General features: G+C 42.3%; 1 protein-coding gene and 2 long non-coding RNA genes across 9 annotated transcripts in view; 2 read left to right on the top strand and 1 right to left on the bottom strand.

Moving 5' to 3' along the window:
• LOC119464145 (zinc finger protein 182-like) overlaps positions 1-21,715 on the bottom strand; it is a 99,956-nt gene that overhangs the window by 49,896 nt on the left and 28,345 nt on the right. For 2 of the 5 annotated variants that reach the window (XR_007463492.1, XR_007463491.1), the window contains one exon: positions 20,080-20,540. The exons of 2 other annotated variants lie outside the window; for them this stretch is intronic. Coding sequence is in view for 1 of the 3 variants with exons in the window: in XM_049656227.1 (XP_049512184.1) it covers positions 2,565-2,929 (365 nt within the window). In the remaining 2 variants the exon portion in view is untranslated. Of the gene's footprint in view, positions 1-1,493; positions 2,930-20,079; positions 20,541-21,715 lie in introns of those variants that run through there. One more of the 5 variants, XM_049656227.1, reaches the window with a different exon arrangement.
• Positions 1-21,715, top strand: part of LOC125940265 (uncharacterized) — an 81,892-nt gene that overhangs the window by 19,127 nt on the left and 41,050 nt on the right. The window lies entirely within an intron of this gene.
• On the top strand, positions 2,443-21,586 carry LOC125940266 (uncharacterized). The gene is made up of 3 exons (XR_007463496.1): positions 2,443-2,563; positions 2,732-2,861; positions 21,450-21,586. It is a non-coding gene; the product is annotated as an uncharacterized LOC125940266 (long non-coding RNA).

The raw sequence follows: 21,715 nt of genomic DNA on the forward strand, positions 1-21,715 counted from the left end.
CCGCTTTTACGTCGGGGGGAAATTAGTGTGGGCGTTTATTACGCACATCTTCCTCATCTGTATGCTATCATCATCATCCTCACACTTTTACTTATCCTCCTGTTTGCCTGTATATGTCATTATCATCATTGCCTGTGTGCTGCGCTGGTTTGCTGACGAGCTTTCGGGTCTAATAAACATAGTCCCAACCGAGACGTCACAATATATACTTGTATACACACACATACAATACACGAGCTTGAGGGTTCTTGAAGAAACTTGGCGGAGTTTCACCCAAATATAGTCTCAGGAAGGTACCGGAGCTCTCTGGCTGGCTGGCAGGCGGAGGACCCGTAGGCCAAGAGTTGACAAAGGCCTCTACCACCAGTGTTTGCAGTTTCTAACCCTCAAACTTTCAATCTATTGTCCCAGTCCGGATTATGGCTTGGGAGCGGAAGCTCAAGATCTGTGGTGGCGCCAAGCACCCATGCACCTCGATTACTCAAGGTGTCTGTTCAAAGCTATAGTTCATCAAATAACATTTCAGGCATTTCAATTTTTTTTCAGTGTCACTGATGTACCGGTACGTTTCTGTGTTTCTGCCCCACCATGTCACTGACATACCTGTACAATCTCTACTATTCAGTCGGATGTGCGCAGTAACGAAGTTGGCAAGATCTGAGGTAGTTCGGCCATCTATTGCATGTTCCTCAAAGCATATTTTCTCATCTCTCTGGGTCTCTGGAAATCCGAAATGGAAGGGGTGGCTCTTTGGACCTCGACGATTGCCCATTAAATATTCGTGAGAAGCACAAGGCCACCACTCTTGTGCGTTTCTACCATCTGTCGTACATTTATAGCAGATTCTTTTTTTTCCTGTTCAGGTGGCACCATCGCAGAAGCATGTGCATCAAAACAAGATCTAGATAGGACATAGAATACGAATTTAGGAAATGCGAGGACCTTACTAAGAGTGCATTTTCTGTTATCCATGCCATTTCTTCCCTTCCAAAGAACCGAAAATAAACTATTGCGCTCGTTTTATAATATCCGAGAAAAAAAAACAACACTAAAAGGGTTGGGGATTTATTATTATTAGTCCGAGAACAAAGATTTATTATGCTATTTTAAAGGTTCTCAAAGGTCACCACAGATCATTACCTGAAAATAAATGTCATACCAGTGCATTCACTATCACCATAACTATAGTGGAACCACAGTAGGAATAAAAAATTCACTTATTAACAGTACTTGCATAATAATTTAAACTGCTGAACTAAATTTTTCATAACTGCATTAAATGGCAATAAATGACAGTAAAAAATTTAATATCGTGATGCAATCAGCACAACAAAATGCTAATGAATTGAAAGATTACATCTTATTAGTAATCTTATTGAAATCTTTAGTAATCATTGTTAGTAAATGCTAGGTATATAATCAGTAATAATAATCATTAGTAATCTTATTAGTAATCATTGACATATCAACACTTAACAATACTCATTCACAAAACAGACTTTTATTTAGTGCACTGAAATAGACTTACACAATTGATTTTGGAATTAGCATCTAAATACCAGAATGCAGCAAAGAAGTGCTCATATGCAAGACAATAAAAACCTTAAACAACATAATAATGAAAAGACCTCCGAAGACTCGCACATGTATAAAACCTGCATGCAACAAAAATATGAATCTTACAGAACAAGCTCAGCAAAAATTGGGTGCTGGCTAGATGGTAATCCATGAGTAGATATCAAGTGCATTGACACAGGGACAGGTAGCCAGACAGACAAACGCTAACTTCCTAGTACTTTATTAAGAGGACTAAGTATACATACACTGGAGTTCCATGAAAAAATAAGACAGACATGGAAACCAAGAAATAATAAGTTTCACAACTCAGCAACACTGCAAGTGTACTAGAGAAAGTCAATTCTTCTCGCAAAAGATGAACCGACGCTACCTTTACACGTAACCACTGTCAACTTTGAATTTTTTTACTTCTTCAACGATTTCTCATGTGCACTGACTTGAGCACCTGTACATTAGCGAACATTTTGAAAGCATGAAAAGCACTGAAACAGCCTCTCACATTATAGGATGCACAGGCGAACCTTCAGTGCGGACTTTTGTGAGAAGCTTTGAAGACATGCAGGGCAGTGAAATGGCTTCTCGCCTGTGTGGATGTGCACGTGATTCTTCACGGTGAACTTGGCCAATAAGCTCCGAGGACACAAAGGGTGCTGAAACAGCCTCTCACATTAGTGGATGCTAGTGAATTAGAGTGCTGTGTTTATTTGCCAATATCACCACTTCTTCTGAACGCAATGAAGTACTTTTTATGGCAAATTATTCCTGAAATATGATATTTTCCCTTCAAATGCATTTTTACACTTCGATAAACAGTGATTCAGGGCCCTTTTAAGGTGCCAGCTGAACAAGTGCTTTAACATTTTGCAACAAAGTGAAGTCAATGATATAGGACAATGATTTTACACTACAAGGGGGGTTGCTAAGCTAAAATCTAGGCTTTTGCTAAAAAACTCATTTTATATATTTGGTTATTTTGGGTTCTGAGGTCATGAAGTGCTCTGAAATGCACTTTCACCTGTGTGGGTGCGCAGGTGTTGGTTCACATGACTCTTTCGTGAGAAGCTCCGAGGGCATACAGGGCACTGAAATGGTCTCTCGCCTGTGTGGGTGCGCACGTGGTTCTTCAGTGCACTTTGGTATGAGAAGCTCCGAGAGCATGAAGTGCAATGAAATGGTCTCTCACCTGTGTGGGTGGGTAGGTGTCGGTTCAGATGATTCTTTTGTGTGAAGCTCTGAGGGCATGCAGGGCACTGAAACGGTCTCTCGCCAGTGTGGGTGCGCAGGTGTTGGCTCAAGATATTCTTTCGTGAGAAGCTCTGAGGGCATGAAGGGCACTGAAATGGCCTGTCGCCTGTGTGGATGCGCACATGATCTTTCAGTGTGGACTTGTGTGAGAACCTCTGAAAGCAAGAAGGGCACTGAAATGGCCTCTCGCCTGTGTGGGTGCGCAGGTGTCGGTTCAGACTACTTTTTTGAGAGAAGCTCTGGGGGCATGAAGGGCAGTGATGAGGCATATTGCCTGTGTGGGTGTGCAAGTGTCGGTTTAAGGTACTCTTTAGTGAGAAGCTCTGAGAGCATGAAGGGCACTGAAATGGCTTGTCACCTGTGTGGGTGTGCAGATGCCGGTTCAGATGAGTCACTTGTGAAAAGCTCTGAGGGCATGCAGGGCACTGAAATGGTCTTTCGCCTGTGTGGATGCGCATGTGAACCTTCAGTGCGCACTTTCTTGAGAAGTTCCAAGGGCATAACCGGCAATGAAATGGCATCTCAGCTGAGTAGATGTGCAGGTGTTGGTTCAGATTGAGCTTTTTTGAGGTCCGAGGGCATAAAGGGAATTCAAATGGCCTGTTGCCTGTGAGCGCTGCAGGTGTTTCTTCAGCTTGAACGTTCGTGAGAAGCTCCAAGGGCACGAATGACATTCAAATAAACGCTGGCCTGAATGGACCATAGAGCAAGCTTCTGATCATGTTTGTCTCACAGGCACAGGAGTTGCAGTGGTGGCAGTATCCTTGATATGACTGCATCATCCGTAGTTGCTTGACTGCTGGAATGCCTCAATGCTGCACCAAGAAAACAAGACATGTTACCTGAGTAAGGCTTTTCACTGCAAAACAAAAATGTAATTACGAAATGCCAAAGGAATGAGAGAACATAGGTACTAGTGCTTTTTCTTCTAGCTAGCTTTTTCTTCATTCAATAAGTCTTGACAACAATTTCAGATCACAGAGCAGTAGGACAACCATTTTCATTTGTCCAATATATTTGTTTGTTCAATGACCAAGTTTGTGAAATCTACACATATATTTGCCTCAAACATTTTTGAATTGTAAAACATCATAGTGAGAGGACTAGGAGTATAGTACTAATGCAAGCTGCTGTTGCAACCAAGCCTGAATATTCAGCAATACAACCATAGATGTGGCGACCAAAATAAGCAGCGTTTTATGTCAAACTAGGTTTGACTACATTGCGTGTTGTGGTAGACATTTACATTTTTGAAATTTATATATAAATACAGCAGATTCACTTGAGAATAGGGAGGAGTGAATATGCTTAAAATGCAAAGATCAAGGAACAAAATAACACAAACACTGGACAAGAAAATCACATGGCACAACAGTTCAACTCATAAATATGTAGATATTTTTACTTTCAACATTGCTTGTAGGCAGTTAATTCCATTCTTTGCCTAATAAAAAGGAATCTGTATATCATTCATGTCATGTAGCTCCTGTATGATTCTTCCGTGGTTTTGATGAGTGTTCACACGAGATTTCATAATGTTGGACGTTGTCATGATATACTAAATACAAGAATTTTAGTGTCTGGCGAGTCTTGACTGGTGAAGAGTACTCGACACCTGCGACACACTATCAGTTGCTTTGTAGTGATTGCAGATGAACGTAACAGCTATTCGCTGCAATCATTGTAATTTAGAAATTTTATTTTTTCATACGGATACCACGAAGCTGATGCATTTTCGAGTATAGGTCTGACGAGCGGAGTGAGCGCTGTAAGATTTACTTGCATGGAGGCTCCTGAAAGTTTGCGACAAAGGTCCCATAAAGTTCTCAGAAAGTTCCTGCAAATATTTTCAATGTGCTTGTTCCACCTCATACGTTCCATAATCATTACCCCTAGGTACCAATACGCAGAAACATCATTAGGTATAGTGTTGCCAATGAAATAGGGAAAGGGTAAAGGTGTCTTGCTGCTGCATATCTTCATAACAGAGTACTTATTAATGTTTAAGTTCATTTCCCACTCTTCACACCAGCGGCCAATGCACTGGTGTGAAGAAGTTCTCGAGGCAGGTTCTGATAAAATGTACAAGTTTGGTGTTTATCGCAACTGTATAAAGCTTATACAGAACTCAATAACAAGGCACTTTATTACGCCTTGAAAAAGTCTAAAACCACTGCGTCTATTTGTTTCCTTTTATTAAAATGTGAAGTCGCGATATGTGGTAATGTGCTGCGTGCATGTGGACAAGCCTTCCCCAAAACCATGCTGGACTTGAGACAGCAAGTTGTTCTCATCTAGGTATTGTGTAAAGGGGTCCTGAACACCCCTTGGGCTTGGTGAAAAAACATAGTCCGTGGATAACATACGCTGCTCTGAACATCTCAGCAAAGTTTTGCAGTCATGCGCAGCGCATGGAACTCTTAAGCAGAGTGCGAAGTCACCTTTCTCTCAAACGCTCTCTTTTCAACAGAAGCCTTATTCCTTGCTCTTTTCTAGACACTTCATTTTGTCGTAAGTTGTCCAGAAAGTGCGGCTGCTATTAGCCAATAGCTAACATCAATTAAGAAGGGTGTTTAGATCTATTTGGATCAGTGTGCTTCATCCAACCGTTACAGTATATATTTATTGACGAAACTTAATAAACAGGCTAAGAAAGTTACAATATGCTTTAGAATTTTGATAATATTTACATACTTTTGGAAGAAGCCGACTATAGTCTTCTCCCGCTCGGCCACCAACGTAAGAATGAAAATTTCCCCCTTCCCCCTGCTTATTGGTGTCGTAGGAGTCGGATCATGTTAATTTCGAATAGCTTTGAACGCTCAACTAGCCAGCGCACGCTACCTCCTGCCCACTATTAGTTAGATGCCTTGGCATACTTATTGATAGCTCTTCAAAATGCGAAGTTATATGTGACAAATATCCATCTGCGATCTGTTATGTAGCATAGACACCGTTGCCGCCGCTACGAGTCCACTGGCCAACCACACTGCGGCTAGCTGAGGACGACGTTTGGCTTGTTTGGCTCGTCGTAGGCACCAAAATCGGTAGTGGCATTACGTTAACATCCACAATCAAATTTGAACTGCACACCAGCAGTGAGCGTGGGCTCACCCCGCTCTGTCGTTGCCTTCGCAGTACCAAAATCCTGAAGAAGGAATGGAACGCTGTGTTTGATTACCAATACCACCGCTTCTTAACGCCTTAGAGTGCTTTTTGCGGCGAATTATTTCTGAAATAGACTATTTTCCCTTCAAATGCATTTCAACACTTCGATAGACAGTGCCGTTGCGGTGAGGTCCCCAAGGAATTCGCTGTCATCCTCAGCATCCGGATCACAAACTTTGGTGGAGTGGCTCAGGGATATTTTAAGGTGCCAACATAACAAGTGCTTTAACATTTTGCAGCAAAGTAAGGTCAATGAGATAGAACAGCGATTTTACACTATTACACTATGAGGGTTGCGAAGCTAAAATCGGGGCTTTTGCTAGAAAAACTCATTTTATATATTTGGTTCTTTTGGATTCCTAGACATACGAAAAAGCTCATCAAGTCTGACGACAATCTGTGCGTTAGGAAAGAAAATTAATTCTCTTCTTGTGATGGTGGCATGTATTTGCCATCAACAGCAGCCATTATTGCTGCATTCAAGATGCGGTCAAAGAGAAGACAAGAACCTGAACATAGAGTGAATGCAAACGTTAGCTTGTTCTTCGCGCATTTTAATAATGGGAGACCTGATAACGAGAGTATAGGAGACCATAAAGTAAAAACTAAACAAGAAAGGCATATTGTTGCTGCTGCACCCTTGTCTGCAAGTGCAGACTAAGGGCGCTAGACTGCTCTAATGCTGAAAAAAAGTGAAGGCAATTTGAAGCAATTGCAATAGAGCAGGTTCGAATTGAAGAAAGTCCAGCATAAGGAGCAGGGCACCTTTATTAATTATTCTTGGGTTTCAAATAAAATAATAAGTTGTGAAATTTTTAGCTCATTTTTCCCAGTTTGCACTTTTTGGCCAAATAAAACCTTTAGAAAAACTATCTTTTCCGAGCTGCTTCGCCAAAACCTGCTTTAAAAGTACTTTCTGAATTGAAATTTTGTCAGGACCATGATTACGTACTTTTTATGTTTCTAAACTTTTATTGAGACAAAAAATTATTACATATCAGACATACAACGACAACGAAAAAAATTGAACTTAGCCCCAAAGTGATGTAATGAAAGCATGTGATTGGCCTTAGGCCTAACCCTCCTAGAAAGTATCTAACAGAAACAATCACATAGTCTTCATTATTCCTAAAATGATAGTTTTCCTAAGGTGACATACCTAATGGGTACGTATGACAACCATAACTTCTTTTCTACTTGATCTGTATCCCTGTTTCTAAATCACTGTCTCTTTATGCCCTCCTGTTATAATCCATATTGGTATGAACAGTATGTATAAGTAAATAAAAAATAAATAAATAAACACCACTAATTTACACCTAGAACACACAGCAATATTCAATGGTCAGTACTTCTGCATACTCTGGTGAAATATGGCTGCTGTGTTGCTGTTCATTTTTCACTATTAGAGCTACTTTATTGTGTCACACTTTTTTCTGATAATCATAAAATTAAGGAGCATGAATAGCCTTAACAAATACATAGAGAAGTAATGCAGAAAAGGTTGATGCAAACTTTGCAAAGTGGCTCAACCAAATATAATGTCTTCTATTACAGCAGCCAGCTTAACTCAACACAAGCAGTGCACAGAAACAGTACACAAATCAGAGGCTTGAAGTACTCTAGTTCTTCTTCAGCAGTAAGCAGCCAAGCACAACATGCAGTCGCACAAACACACAAAAAAGAAAGCAGGAGCCACACAGATTACACAAAACACAAATAACAAAAACAAATTATGGAAAAACCCTGCCTCACCGACACTTGTGTTAAAACATGGCTCCTCTGCACCAGCAATAGTGAATTAAAAATTGCAACACCAAAATGAAAAAAATAAGAGAGAGAGAGTGAGAAAAGAATCCAGTTAGTCCACAAATGCTTTCGTGCCATACAAGGACTGTCACCTTAAAAATAATTATACATTATGTATATCATATTTTTATATCATTTTTATATAGATATGACTTACGAAAAACCAGAATGCAAGAACATGTGCAATTTTAAGTGGCGACAGGCATCACGACGCAGCGCACACCGGTTATGCCCAAAGTAGAGCGCACGAAATGTTAGCTGAGAAAGCATCCATATGCCGCCATGTCACCTAGGTATTTTAGAAATAAGTACCACCTGTGTGAGTTGCGCTCCACCAAGGCTATTTTCCGCTACCGTGCATGGAAAGAACGCCTGTCACGGTGTGGCTGGACTCGTGTGGGTGGCACAGCCTGGGGTCCGGAAGTGCCGCCTCCGCATGAGATGGTCTCCAAACTTAGCAGAAACCTCGAGAATGGGGCCCTCCTTCATGCGCCTGCTGCAGCCATCAAAGTGAATCATCAGCAGAAGTCAGTAGACTAAGTGGAAGTCAGTGCCACGTGTGCCAGGAATTAAGTCAGGGCATGTGTGAATGTGTGTCGACGATCAGTGAAGCAGACATGACTGCTGCTAGCCGAGTGGCGGTAATTGAATGTTTTTAAGTAATAACTTCCGAGGACATGCAATAAATTTGTTCGACAAACACAAGCAGTGTCACGTTTGTTCTCTCTTGCATTGCATTTCAGGAAACAAAGTAGAAAACACATTCAGCGTTCTAGCCACAATAAAAACCCAGGTAAACCTTTCTACACTTGTGGCAACCATTGCTTTTTTTTTATAGAAAGAGTAAACGTTAACAAACAAAAACAAGTCCTCGGGGGACTCGTTTCTCGCGGGACATAATATAGCACACACGTTCTTCCTGGCATAAGCAAATTTGGGCTGGTTTTCTTGTTTTATCTTTTGAAACTGAGTTTCGGGAAAACTTGGTTTTGTAATTTTTTTAATAATCTTGTTTATTTTGTAGGAACACAATATTATTGCAGTAAGCAGTAGCGGGATGCCCGCGGAGCCACCATCAAATATTTTTTTTGGTGTGTGTGTGCTGGGAACACTTTTTGGGAATAAAATTTTCTGATTCCATGCAGTTGAAATATGCCTACATAACAAAGAAATCCAGACAAAATAAATATATCAAGTGGAGATGCATGTTCGCTCTCTGGAATCATCCCGCTTTAAAACCTTTTCTACAGATGCATATCAGGAAAGAAGACAGAGATGCTTTCCGGTCAGTCAAGAATAACCAGCGTGCTCTTTGGAATGGCAACGAGTCCATTCCTGCTAAATGTCACTCAGTGACAACACCTGATGTCTGTGAAGGTCACCTACAAGCTACCGCGGGGTCACTAGTTGAATCTTTCTACATATGCCATCTCATTAGACCTGCTACACAGGAAGGAGCACGGCAACTCCACAGAGAAGCTAACATCCTGATTGAGTCTACAGGTATGTGGCTGAGGATATGGCCATCGAAATAGAAGACTCAACATGAGGTCATTGCAGTAGCCGAGGAAACTGCAATTACCGCTCGGACGCATATGGGACCCGGTGACACATGTTTTGACAGTTGCCTCAAGGTGTATATTGTAAGTGCCTTTTGCAAAGTATATGTAATATGGGCAACCAAATTAATGGGCCTCATGCCAACCTTGAAGACAAAAGGACTGGAAGACAAAGCAGACACACTTAATCAGTGTCATTACATGTAGATGATGGTAATTTAGAACCACCTCCACAACCGGGAAGGCCATGTGCTAGAGCACGAAGAAGGCACATACGCCAGCTCTATTCAGCACGCAGATGTGCTGAATAGAGCGAGACAAGAGACATGTGCTGTCTGTTGCAAGAACTGCCAGCTGACATTAATTAAACCTTTTAGAGCGCAGCTCTTAGGCGCCCGTTCCTGCATTGATGGTCGGCGTGACTCATAACTAGAGACCGGATTTTAGGCAAATGCCTTTTTTGTTCCTTGCACTCCAATCGCCCCACTTTGATATATGAGCATGAATTAGAGGTTAAGAAGGGCTTTTATGGTGCTTTTATAGTGCCTATAAATGCCTATTTTGGCATTTGTGCCTAAATGCCTATAGATGCCTATAAATGCCCATTTTCAATACCGGCGCCCATATGAGCACTATGTAGCCTCAAGTTTCGCTTTCGAGTGCAGTTACAGACCGTTATTCATGTTACCGGGCAACATTGACTGTTCGGAACTCTATGGGTTTCAACCTAGTCCTTTAGTTCAACCAACTCCCGGAAAACAACTGCTAGCAGCATTGAAATGGGACGCGCCGGCCAGCATACACCGCCACGTTGACATTGCGCGAGCGGTTGGCGAACGCGAAACCACAGAGAACCGTCGGGGGAAAGGAGAGTGAAGAGCAAAAGAAGAAAGAAAAATGTGATGTGCACGCGGCGTTTGTTTTGATTGTAATTTACTTTTTAAGGTGCTCACCGCCGTCGGGCGTTCCTTCTCAGCGTACAAGATCATTCTCAGTGACACGGCCGCTGGATAAAATAAAAGGTGTCAGTGACAAGAGGCACAATTTTGAATCCAAAAATCTGGAGATGGTAGTTTGCTATTGTTTCCGCAATGTTCACAGTGATTCTTAGACTACGTTCCGCGTGCTCTTCAAACAGATTTCTTCAAACATGTGCACTTCAAGTGGGCAGAAGTGTATTTGGCAGTGTTGGGACGTCTTGCCTGTACAATTCGTATAGTGTCATCCTATATGAGAAAATTGCTAAGAGTTTTGCCTAAAAGTCGTCATGTAAGAACATGCGAATTTCTTAATAAATCGTAGTCTCTCTTGCATTTGTTATTTGTCTGTTTTGTTGTGTCTTAATTTATTTGCGTCAGGCAGACATAAAGTATCGCTTTTTTAATCAGTATTCCCAGCTTTGAAGTATTTTTTTCCATGCCTGCTTCACTATATGCGACGCTTGAGTACAGTAGCCATTGAACATGAATATGATCAGTGTGCTTATTGAATGAAGCCAATTGATCGTCATTAGTCCAGCAGTTTTATGGGACAATTGCACGGCTACGTTCAACTGTTGGCGCCTTTGTGCCAACGTAGACAATAACATATCTTGTTTTCCTATAGTAGATATAGGCCGTGCACGTCTTCGTTTGAAATTATTTGCATTTATGTAAAAATTTATTGTGAGTATATTTACGAGGTTGGAGGCCTAAAACGTTGTTTTGCCTGCCTATTTTTGGCACCCAAAACGTGCTTTTTTAATGCCTAAAGATCCGGCCTCTACTCATAACCGAGCGAGAGGAGGAAAGTGGACAAGGAAAGGGGAGTGCAGCACGAGACATGCTCCACGGCAGCGATCCGCTGTGCATGCGCTAATTCACCTGCGCCGCCTCCACTAGAGAATGTGCTCCGTGCAAGCCAAGTGCACCTGTGTTATTTTTGAACAATGAGTAACGCAATAGGTTACAGTGCTTCGTCTGCAGACACTGCTAAACAAGCTGCATGAGCAGAATAGCAGATCGTTGAGTCTTATTCATTTGTGGAAATTGGATATTCTGGTGGTAAAGTCGAAAGACTCGGCTTTTCTTCCTATCGTTACCTGTCCAGACTTAGTCACTGCTCACTACTAAAACTAGACTTTAGCTTTTTACTGCTGGATTTGTCAAGCTTTTCTAAAGTTTGTATCAGGGCTATCCCATTAATAGGTCTCGCTCCAACCTTGGAAGACAAAAGGACGTCAGCACCATCCAGTGAAAATTTCAAGAAGCAGAGCACTAGAACATGAAGACAAGGCAGATGCACTCAATCACTGTCGTTACATGTAGATGAAGATAATTTAGAACCACCTCCACCACCGGGAAGGCTATGTGCTAGAACATAAAGAAGGCACATACGCCAGCTCTGTCCAGTACAAAATGTTGAGTGGCCATTGGACAAGCATGACAGCAGCTGGCACAATCTCGCTCTCCCGGATCAATATTCTCCATCAGCAGAGTGGCTCCTGGACTGCCAATCTGTTGGTTGAGTTCAAATTCTTCCAGCAGAACGAGGACTTTTCTGTGGAATTTCCATGCAAATAATTTTGGTATTCTAGTGATGTGCAGAAGGGGACACCAGCAAACATCAAAACGATCAGGGGAGTTATATGTCTCCTCTCATAATAATATGTTTGCACAGGGCAGCAATCATAGCATGTTTCAGACAAAATGAATTTTCACACACGTCACTACAGTATTGTTCTTACACCATGCACTAGAAAAATATACTCCAAGGCTAGCTGCAGAACTGCCAGCACCGTAGTTGAACCAATTAAGAAACGAAGTAACCAAACGAATTTTTAACACCTGGCGCAAAATGTATATAGCTGATGAATAAGTCTCATAACAGGTGCTGTGAATGACGATAGTTAAAACCGCGAATAATGAAGTGCGTAAAGTCGACACTTCGTCATTTAAATTCAGCTACACTGATTTTCAAATTTTTTGCTAAGTGCTACCAACCGATTTTCTTTTTATTCGGAAGACGCGTAAGGATACAACTTCACTCCGCTTTCCCATTCCCCCTTTTCCCTAACGTGGGCCAGCGAGCCATCAACATGCATATTAGTTTTTTTTTTTTTTTTTCGTAAGATTCCATTTGCGGTAAACGCGCATGTAAAATTTCCATTGATTTCGCTAGTAATTTGTCCTCTTCTTCAACGAGTTCAAGGTAGCTTCTTTCGACTTCAATCATGCAGAGCGAACTCTGTGGCATCCCGAAACGAGCGGGCGACATCCTTTATCTTGCCGATTGAGATCGCTTGCAACATACTAACTAGCACCTAACTAGATGCGAGAACGCGGTGCGTTTAGAACTACCAATACTCACGTTTGTCATTTGCCACAGTAGGTAAGGAGCATCAATCTTGGAGACAGCAGACCAAAGCGACACACCAAATCGGGCGCCGAAAAACACGTGAGACAAAACAACGGTGAGCAGATGATGATGACGATGTAGCCGCTGCCCTTTCAAGTCGGCTTGATAGGGTGGCGCCCTCTAGATTTTAAAAGCTGCTTAAATACTGCAAAAGTGATTTTGGGAGCCACAAGCGCGTCATAGAAGTAAGGTTTTGGACGTCACTTTGTGACGCCGACCAGAATAGAATAGCGGCTATGATATTCCACTGCTGAGCTCGAGGTCCCGCGCCCAATCCCGGCCGCATTCCAATGGGGGCGGAATGCAAAAACAAGGCAAAAACACTCCGGCACCGCCAACCTCCGAAACTTGCGCACGCCTGTCAGCGACTGCACATCTCAGAGGTCATGCTACAGTGCATAGGTTGCAGGTTAGAGATCCGGACGTCAAAATTAGAACGCCGTGGTCAAAATTGTTACGAAACCCTCTCTACGGCGTAGCTCGTAATCAGATCCTGGTTTTCGACATCAAAAGCCTAGTTTTATTTTTTTATTATTTTAATTTAAACCAAGCAGAAGAGAAGTAATGTCTGCGTAATAGAAATCTGAGATTCGCGCAACTTTCGAAATATCTGGCCTTTCAATGTGCCACGAAATACGTTGGGGCTAAAGTTGAGTTTTCCCAAATTTCCCTCCAGGCAGTTCCAGATGATATTAACTGCAGGGTCAACGTATCCTTTAGCAGGTTTCTGGCATTAATATGTTGAAACTGGTGCTAATGTTAGGATTTCTGTAGAGCAGACATGACCTCATTATGGTTTAAATTCAAGGTCACAAATTCAACCTGCGACCTAAAGTTAATGATTTGAAAGCAGCGAATTTTTATAATACCCAAGCATTTGCAATGTTCCTTGCACATAATTTCCCACCTGAAATAGCAGAACATGGTGTTTTTTCGTGCGTGCTATAACAAAAATTATGCAAATGTAAAGCACATATTGGAACGTTAGAAGAAAAGCTTTCAAAAAGTACTCACTTAAATGTTTTAAACTAAATGAGAATTGAACAACTGCCTTTATTGTCACCCACAGAGTGTGTAACCTCATGCAATGTTTATGTTCATGCACCGTAGCGGTTACACATTTAATGTGATTCACTATTTGTGTTCATGCACTCTAAGCCATTCACAGTCTAAGTCAAAATGCAAACAGCAATTACATGAGAATGTACACTGCAAGATGTAAATGACAGAGCAATGTCACGAGGACCAAGGTGATGTTTGTCAATGGAAGTGTACATGTTGTTCATGCAAATAAACAGATGACTTGTGTAATAAAGCTGAATAAAAACACTAGTGGATTGCGACGCATTAAAGAAATAGAGTACTATATATTTTCTTAAGCACGCTGCCGCAGACAAAATGTGTATGTCCAATTGTTGAGAGAGAGAAACAAGTAGGGAAAGGCAGGAAGGTTAACCAAGGACATACCCGGTTGGCTACCCTACGCTTGAGGAGAGGGAAAGGGGAAGATTAGATAAGGAGTGAGAAGAAAAATAATAAAGAGTCATTCATTCCTAGAGTCAGTCCCAGAGGAAGGTCCACTGTCACAAGTGCTTATACAATCCAGTCGCCTTCAAGGAGTGCAGAAGGGCTTTTGTGGCCTTTCGCATGCAAGAATACGTAAGCCATGGTCCCAGGATCTTTTCCTCTGACAGTACTCTATTATCTAATAGGCTGAGTTGCGCTTGTAGAGTACGTCGTTGAGTGTCAAAGGATGGGCAAAATTGGCTGAGTTGCGCTTGTACAGTACGTCGTTGAGTGTCAAAGGATGGGCAATGACAAAGGTGCTCTAAAGTCTCATCACACCCGCACAAACTGTACGCCGCACTGCTAGCAATTCCTATTAGGAATGAATAGGAATTTGTAAATACGGCACTCAACCACACGCGACACAGTAAAGTTGTTTCGCGAAGGGATAGTCCAGGTGGCAGGCGAAGTTGCAAGTTAGGGTCGAGAGAGTGCAAGCGCGAGTTGCTGAAACCCGGGGAATGCCATCATAGAAGTGTGATGTGGCGAGCAAGTGGTCGAAGTTGCTGCGCAGCATCCGTTCTTGAAAGTGGTATAGGCACCCACTGATGTTTTTGATGAGATGAGCAAGCAGCTTCATCTGTGCTGTCGTTGCCGACAATTCAGCAGTGGCTCGGCAACCACTGAAAAACAATGTCGTGTCCTTTCTCGAGCGCGTGGTAATGAGCTTGCCTTATTTCGTACACTAGCTGCTCGTGTAACCCATGACGTTGGGCAAACTGCAGAGTATGTAGGGCTGCTTTCGAATCGCAGAAAATGGTTTAACGATTTGGTGGCTACTGGAGCATGCAATTGAGTGCACCTTTATGAGCCGCAAGTTGAAATTATTACAATGGTGGGGACAAAGGTGCACTGACTGACACTTCCATAGGCAAGGGTCGAATTGCCATGGTTTTGATTCACCAGCATGTTTCTGTGCAAGACATTGTTTTAGTAATGTTGAAAACTAGATGTACAATCAAAATGTTCCTTAAGTGTATCCGCTTGCTCATGCGGCGCATTGCCCATGACATATACTGTACAAGCTGGCTTGCCCATTAAGCCTGCACACCCTGTTCTAGATCTTTTTGTATCCGTGTACAAGATTATAGATGTAATGCATCTCAACCAACTATTCTTTTCTGCTGTCCGATGCACTTGTCTCCTATTTGCTTTTCATTGTTTAAAGGCAATTAGATTTGCAAAGGTCGAGAACCTCGTAAAGAAATCCCAGGCCTTATGCTTATCTTTTCAAACTAGTTTGCATTCATCATCTCACCAAGGCTTTGTGCTGACTCAAGTGCTTGACTGAGGCATGGTTTCGCATGCAGCAATAAGTATATGGTCGGTTAGGTATACAAGTCAATTCCTCTATGTCGAGATGAATTGATACACGTGTCACGATGGAATGCTCTTTCGATTCATACCACTTTGCAACACATAGTCATACTCACATCACACATAGGGAACGTAAGCCATTCAGCTCTCTAGAACAACCAGAAAATGATCGCTTCCATTTGAATTCTTAATCACACGACATTGTAGGCATGGAAGGATGTAGAGCCTGTGGCAAGGTCCATTTAGCAATAGCTGCAGTGCATGTAGCTGTAATAAGTATGTTCCTTTCTATTAGGCAGACATGCTCCAAACGACATCAGAAAATTCTCAATAAGTTTGCCTCCAGCATTGCATTTTGAACATCGCCACGAGTTGTGATAGATTAGCTCTCTGATAAAATTTACATGTGAAGAGAGCTGATGGGCCATATTTTCAAAATAAAAGCCTCCGAGTTGCTGATCTGGTGGTAATGGTATGCATAGAGTACAGTTATCTTGTTGAATAAAACTGCTCGAATTGCTACAGCTTGAAGTGGCATATGGAGGTTCGTGTGTTAATTTGCAATGAACCTTTATACAAGGGTCAATCTAATCATCATTACGTATTACGAATTACGTATTTATCTAAGAAATTAATTTTTTAGAATGAGGTGAGCCTTTTGAAGACAGAGCACCATTTGCTTCAGTTGGAATAAAATCTTCCGTATGTGACCAATGTTTCATAAGAGACCTCTATCATAACACTTTGCTTGCCCTTCAGAAATAAATAAAAATAAAAGCAAGTGTCAAGTGTGGGCGGCACTCAAACTAGACAGCGGGCTTGTCTGGAGCAGTCACTCACGACCCGACTTTTTTGGCATGCTCAGCAGCATTCTGTGCTCTCGGCGCCAAGGCTGATGGGCCAGCCGCTACACGCATAGCCTCAAGCAAACCTGGAAGGGCTCACACGGTTCCTTCGACACAAGTATCAACTTATGCTAGCAGATCTTGACATTCTCTCAAAAAAGAAAGGCTTTTGGATTCAGCAGGCACTGCTTCCCAGAGTCATGAGAACCTGCTTCCATCGGCTCAGGTGGCGCACTGGAGTTGCGAGCTGGAGGAGGAGGTGGCTGTCTTTCCGTCATGGTTTCTATGAAACCTTACTTCTGTTACATGAGTAACCTCCAGATCGCACCACCACACCAGACTGAACTCCTTCTCTACGAGCCGTTCCCGGGCTTCTCGCCAGGCAGGCTAGGCCTCGCAGCCCCGAAGCAAAATGCTGATAGCGGTGTAACCTCAATAAATGTAGTCTCTTTGAAATCCTGTGTCTTCCATACAAACAATCAACATGGTGTCAGAAGTGGAACACAAACTACTTCCATAGGCTCATGCAGAGCTGGAGGGGCTGACAGATTGCTTAGAGGGGGATGGTTCCTCCCAGACAAGTGTCAACTTATGCTAGCTGATCTTGACCTTGTCTCAATAAAGAAAGGTCTTGGGGATTCAGCAGGCACTGCTCTCTAGAGTCAAGAAAACCTACTTCCATAGGCTCAAGTGGAGCACTGGAGGAGCTGGGATCTGGAGGAGGAGGTGACCGTCTTTTACGCACGGTTTCTATGAAATCTTCCCTTGTTCCAAGCCATACGTTTGCGGGAGGGCTCCTGGTGGAGGACGGCAAGGCCATACAGACAACCCCCATCGCCTCGAGATAGCACACACCAGCGCCAGCGAGCTGCATCGCCGTAGTTTACATTTTAAAACTGTGCATGTCTTCTATGCAGTAAGAAAATATGTTTTCTTGAATTTGTAATGGAATTATGTTGTCTTTGTTTTTTAATATGACACATGATCCAGAATATGCTGCATGTGGACCACTGACGTTATGACAAATTCTCACAGTGGTCCAAGTTGGATTCATGTTCACAGCACTTTGCACATGCAAGTTTCCCACAGCAGGTATGCGAGCTACAGCCATATTGCTGGCTTTTAAAGCATCTTCTTGGGTTCAGAATGAATGACCTGACTGGACAGCTGAGGAAAGCCAAGGTGACATTCTCACACAAACACATTCTATTAAACAGGCCATGACACGGTCATCCAACTGTTCTCAGTTGCCTTTGTAACAGAGAGTAGAGGGCCCAATATGGTTATAAACACAAGAAAACTAGACTTTCAGCGCACATTTTAAACCGAAATTTCAATTTCAAATCGCTACCTCTCAACCGCACTCCCCGACAGCAACCGCCCTGACAGCAAGGCTTTGTGACGTGAGGAACTGAGGGACCACCTCTGTCATCTGTTTTAAACAAGTCAAGACCACGTCGGATGTCTCTCCACACGCCCTAGCACCCATTGATACATAAACGGCATCGCTGCGGAATGCTGCCCGAATGGTGCCCGCAAAGAAACGACACGCATGCACGTGCAAAAGGAAACGATGCATGGAGGCCATGACGTATTTCCAGCTCCTTTACAGTTCTTCAAGCATGACCTTTCAGACCAGCGCCTGTACCCAAGAGAGCCTTTTTCAGGGGTGTCCATTCCTTTCATCACCACTCCGTGTCACCAGATTGCATTACGGCTCAAGTGCAACATCGAAATATTTAAATACAAGTTTTCTACTGCACGGAATGCACTCAAAATTTTGACCACTTGCTGTGGGATGTTCACTGTTTAACATGCACTGCATAATTTATGCATAAAAATTTGGTGTCATGGCCCCTTGAGGGTGAGGACTAGTTGGCGGGTTATTATCAACTAGGCTTCCCTTTATAATTGTTATGCACCGAACAGCAGCAAACACTTGGTCAAGCAGGTCATTTAAAATTATTGTCTCTCAATTAACAAATATCTCTCCAAGTAGATACTTCGAATACTGTATAAACTGCAGTGCAGTGTAATTTGCACTGCATCATCGGAGATTAAATTTACTTTTTCGAGTTTTGTTTTTTCTTTTTCCTTTGACTGTACTATGACCAGTATTTCTTCGATGCTGGTGTTCCTGCTTTTCATTCGGAATCGACAGTACTCTCAATGCATGTTGCTATAGCAAAGGCAAGTCTCATGGTGCAAGGCATTGAGCATTCTTCTCTTTTGAAGTTCTTCAGCACAACCACTCTTCAACGGTCTATAATTTTTTTGAAGTTGGGAGAATGATTCATAGTATATATATACACTTATATACAGACACATACATACACGAGCTTGAGGGTTCTTCAAGAAACTTGGCGGAGTTTCACCCAAATATAGTCTCAGGAAGGTACCGGAGCTCTCTGGCTGGCTGGCAGGCGGAGGACCCGTAGGCCAAGAGTTGACAAAGGCCTCTACCACCGGTGGTCGCAGTTTCTAATCCTCAAACTTTAAATATTCTGTCCCAGTGCGGATTATGGCTTGGGAGCGGGAGCTCAAGGTCTGTGGTGGCACCAAGCACCCATGCACCTTGATTACTCAAGGTGTCCCTTCAAAGCTATAGTTCATCAAATAACATTTGAGGCAGTTCAATTTTTTTATCAGTGTCACTGATGTACCAGTACGTTTCTGTGTTTCTGCCCCACCATGTCACTGACATACCTGTACAATCTCTACTGTTCAGTCGGATGTGCGCAGTAACGAAGTTGGCAAGATCCGAGGTAGTTCGGCCATCTGTTGGATGTTCCTCAAAGCATATTTTCTCATCTCTCTGGGTCTCCCGAAAACCGAAATGGAAGGGGTGGCTCTTTGGACCTCGACGATTGCCCATTAAATAATCGTGCCGTAGCACAAGGCCACCACTCTTGTGCGTTTCTGCCATCTGACGTACATTTATAGCAGATTCTTTTTTTTCCTGATCAGGTGGCACCATCGCAGAAGCATGTGCATCAAAACAAGATCTAGATAGGATATAGAATATGAATTTAGGAAATGCGAGGACCATACTAAGAGTGCATTTTCTATTATCCGTGTCATTTCTTCCCTTCCAAAGAACCGAAAATAAACTATTGCGCTCGTTTTATAATATCCAAGAAAAAAACAACAACATAAAAGGGTTGGGGTTTTATTATTATTAGGCCGAGAACAAAGATTTATCATGCTATTTTAAAGGTTCTCAAAGGTCACCACAGATCATTACCAGAAAATAAATGTCATACCAGTGCATTCACTATCACCATAACTATAGTGGAACCACAGTAGGAATAAAAAATTCACATTATTAACAGTACTTGCATAATAATTTAAACTGCTGAACTAAATTTTTCATAATTGCATTAAATGGCAATAAATGACAGTAAAAAATTTAATATCGTGATGCAATCAGCACAACAAAATGCTAATGAATTGAAAGATTACATCTTATTAGTAATCTTATTGAAATCTTTAGTAATCATTGTTAGTAAATGCTAGGTATATAATCAGTAATAATAATCATTAGTAATCTTATTAGTAATCATTGACATATCAACACTTAACAATACCCATTCACAAAACAGACTTTTATTTAGTGCACTGAAATAGACTTACACAATAGATTTTGGAATTAGCATCTAAATACCAGAATGCAGCAAAGAAGTGCTCATATGCAAGACAATAAAAAGCTTAAACATCATAATAATGAAAAGACCTCCGAAGACTCGCACATGTATAAAACCTGCATGCAACAAAAAAATGAATCTTACAGAACAAGCTCAGCAAAAATTGGGTGCTGGCTAGATGGTAATCCATGAGTAGATATCAAGTGCATTGACACAGGGACAGGTAGCGAGACAGACAAACGCTAACTTCCTAGTACTTTATTAAGAGGAATAAGTATACATACACTGGAGTTCCATGAAAAAACTAAGGCAGACATGGAAACCAAGAAATAATAAGAAGTTTCACAACTCGGCACCACTGCAAGTGTACTAGAGAAAGTCAATTCTTCTCGCAAAAGATGAACCGACGCTACCTTTACACGTAAGCACTGTCAACTTTGAATTTTTTTTCTTCAACGATTTCTCATGTGCACTGACTTGAGCACCTGTACATTAGCAAACTTTTTGAAAGCATGAAAAGCACTGAAACAGCCTCTCACATTATAGGATGCACAGGCGAGCCTTCAGTGCGGACTTTTGTGAGAAGCTTTGAAGACATCCAGGGCAGTGAAATGGCTTCTCGCCTGTGTGGATGTGCACGTGATTCTTCACGGTGAACTTGGCCAATAAGCTCCGAGGACACAAAGGGTGCTGAAACAGCCTCTCATATTAGTGGATACTAGTGAATTAGAGTGCTGTGTTTATTTGCCAATATCACCACTTCTTCTGAACGCAATGAAGTACTTTTTATGGCAAATTATTCCTGAAATATGATATTTTCCCTTCAAATGCATTTCTACACTTCGATAAACAGTGATTCAGGGCCCTTTTAAGGTGCCAGCTGAACAAGTGCTTTAACATTTTGCAGCAAAGTGAAGTCAATGATATAGGACAATGATTTTACACTATAAGGGGTTTGCTAAGCTAAAATCTAGGCTTTTGCTAAAAAACTCATTTTATATATTTGGTTATTTTGGGTTCTGAGGGCATGAAGTGCTCTGAAATGCGCTTTCACCTGTGTGGGTGCGCAGGTGTTGGATCACATGACTCTTTTGTGAGAAGCTCCGAGGGCATACGGGGCACTGAAATGGTCTCTCGCCTGTGTGGGTGCGCACGTGGTTCTTCAGTGCAGTTTGGTCTGAGAAGCTCCGAGAGCATGAAGCGCAATGAAATGGTCTCTCACCTGTGTGGGTGGGTAGGTGTCGGTTCAGATGACTCTTTTGTGTGAAGCTCTGAGGGCATGCAGGGCACTGAAACGGTCTCTCGCCAGTGTGGGTGCGCAGGTGTTGGTTCAAGATATTCTTTCGTGAGAAGCTCTGAGGGCATGAAGGGCACTGAAATGGCCTGTCGCCTGTGTGGATGCGCACATGATCTTTCAGTGTGGACTTGTGCGAGAACCTCTGAAAGCAAGAAGGGCACTCAAATGACCTCTCGCCTGTGTGGGTGCGCAGGTGTCGGTTCAGACTACTTTTTTGTGAGAAGCTCTGGGGGCATGAAGGGCAGTGATGAGGCATATTGCCTGTGTGGGTGTGCAAGTGTCGGTCTAAGG

This window comes from Dermacentor silvarum, chromosome 9 (genome assembly GCF_013339745.2).
Source record: "Dermacentor silvarum isolate Dsil-2018 chromosome 9, BIME_Dsil_1.4, whole genome shotgun sequence".
Classification (NCBI taxonomy): domain Eukaryota; kingdom Metazoa; phylum Arthropoda; class Arachnida; order Ixodida; family Ixodidae; genus Dermacentor; species Dermacentor silvarum.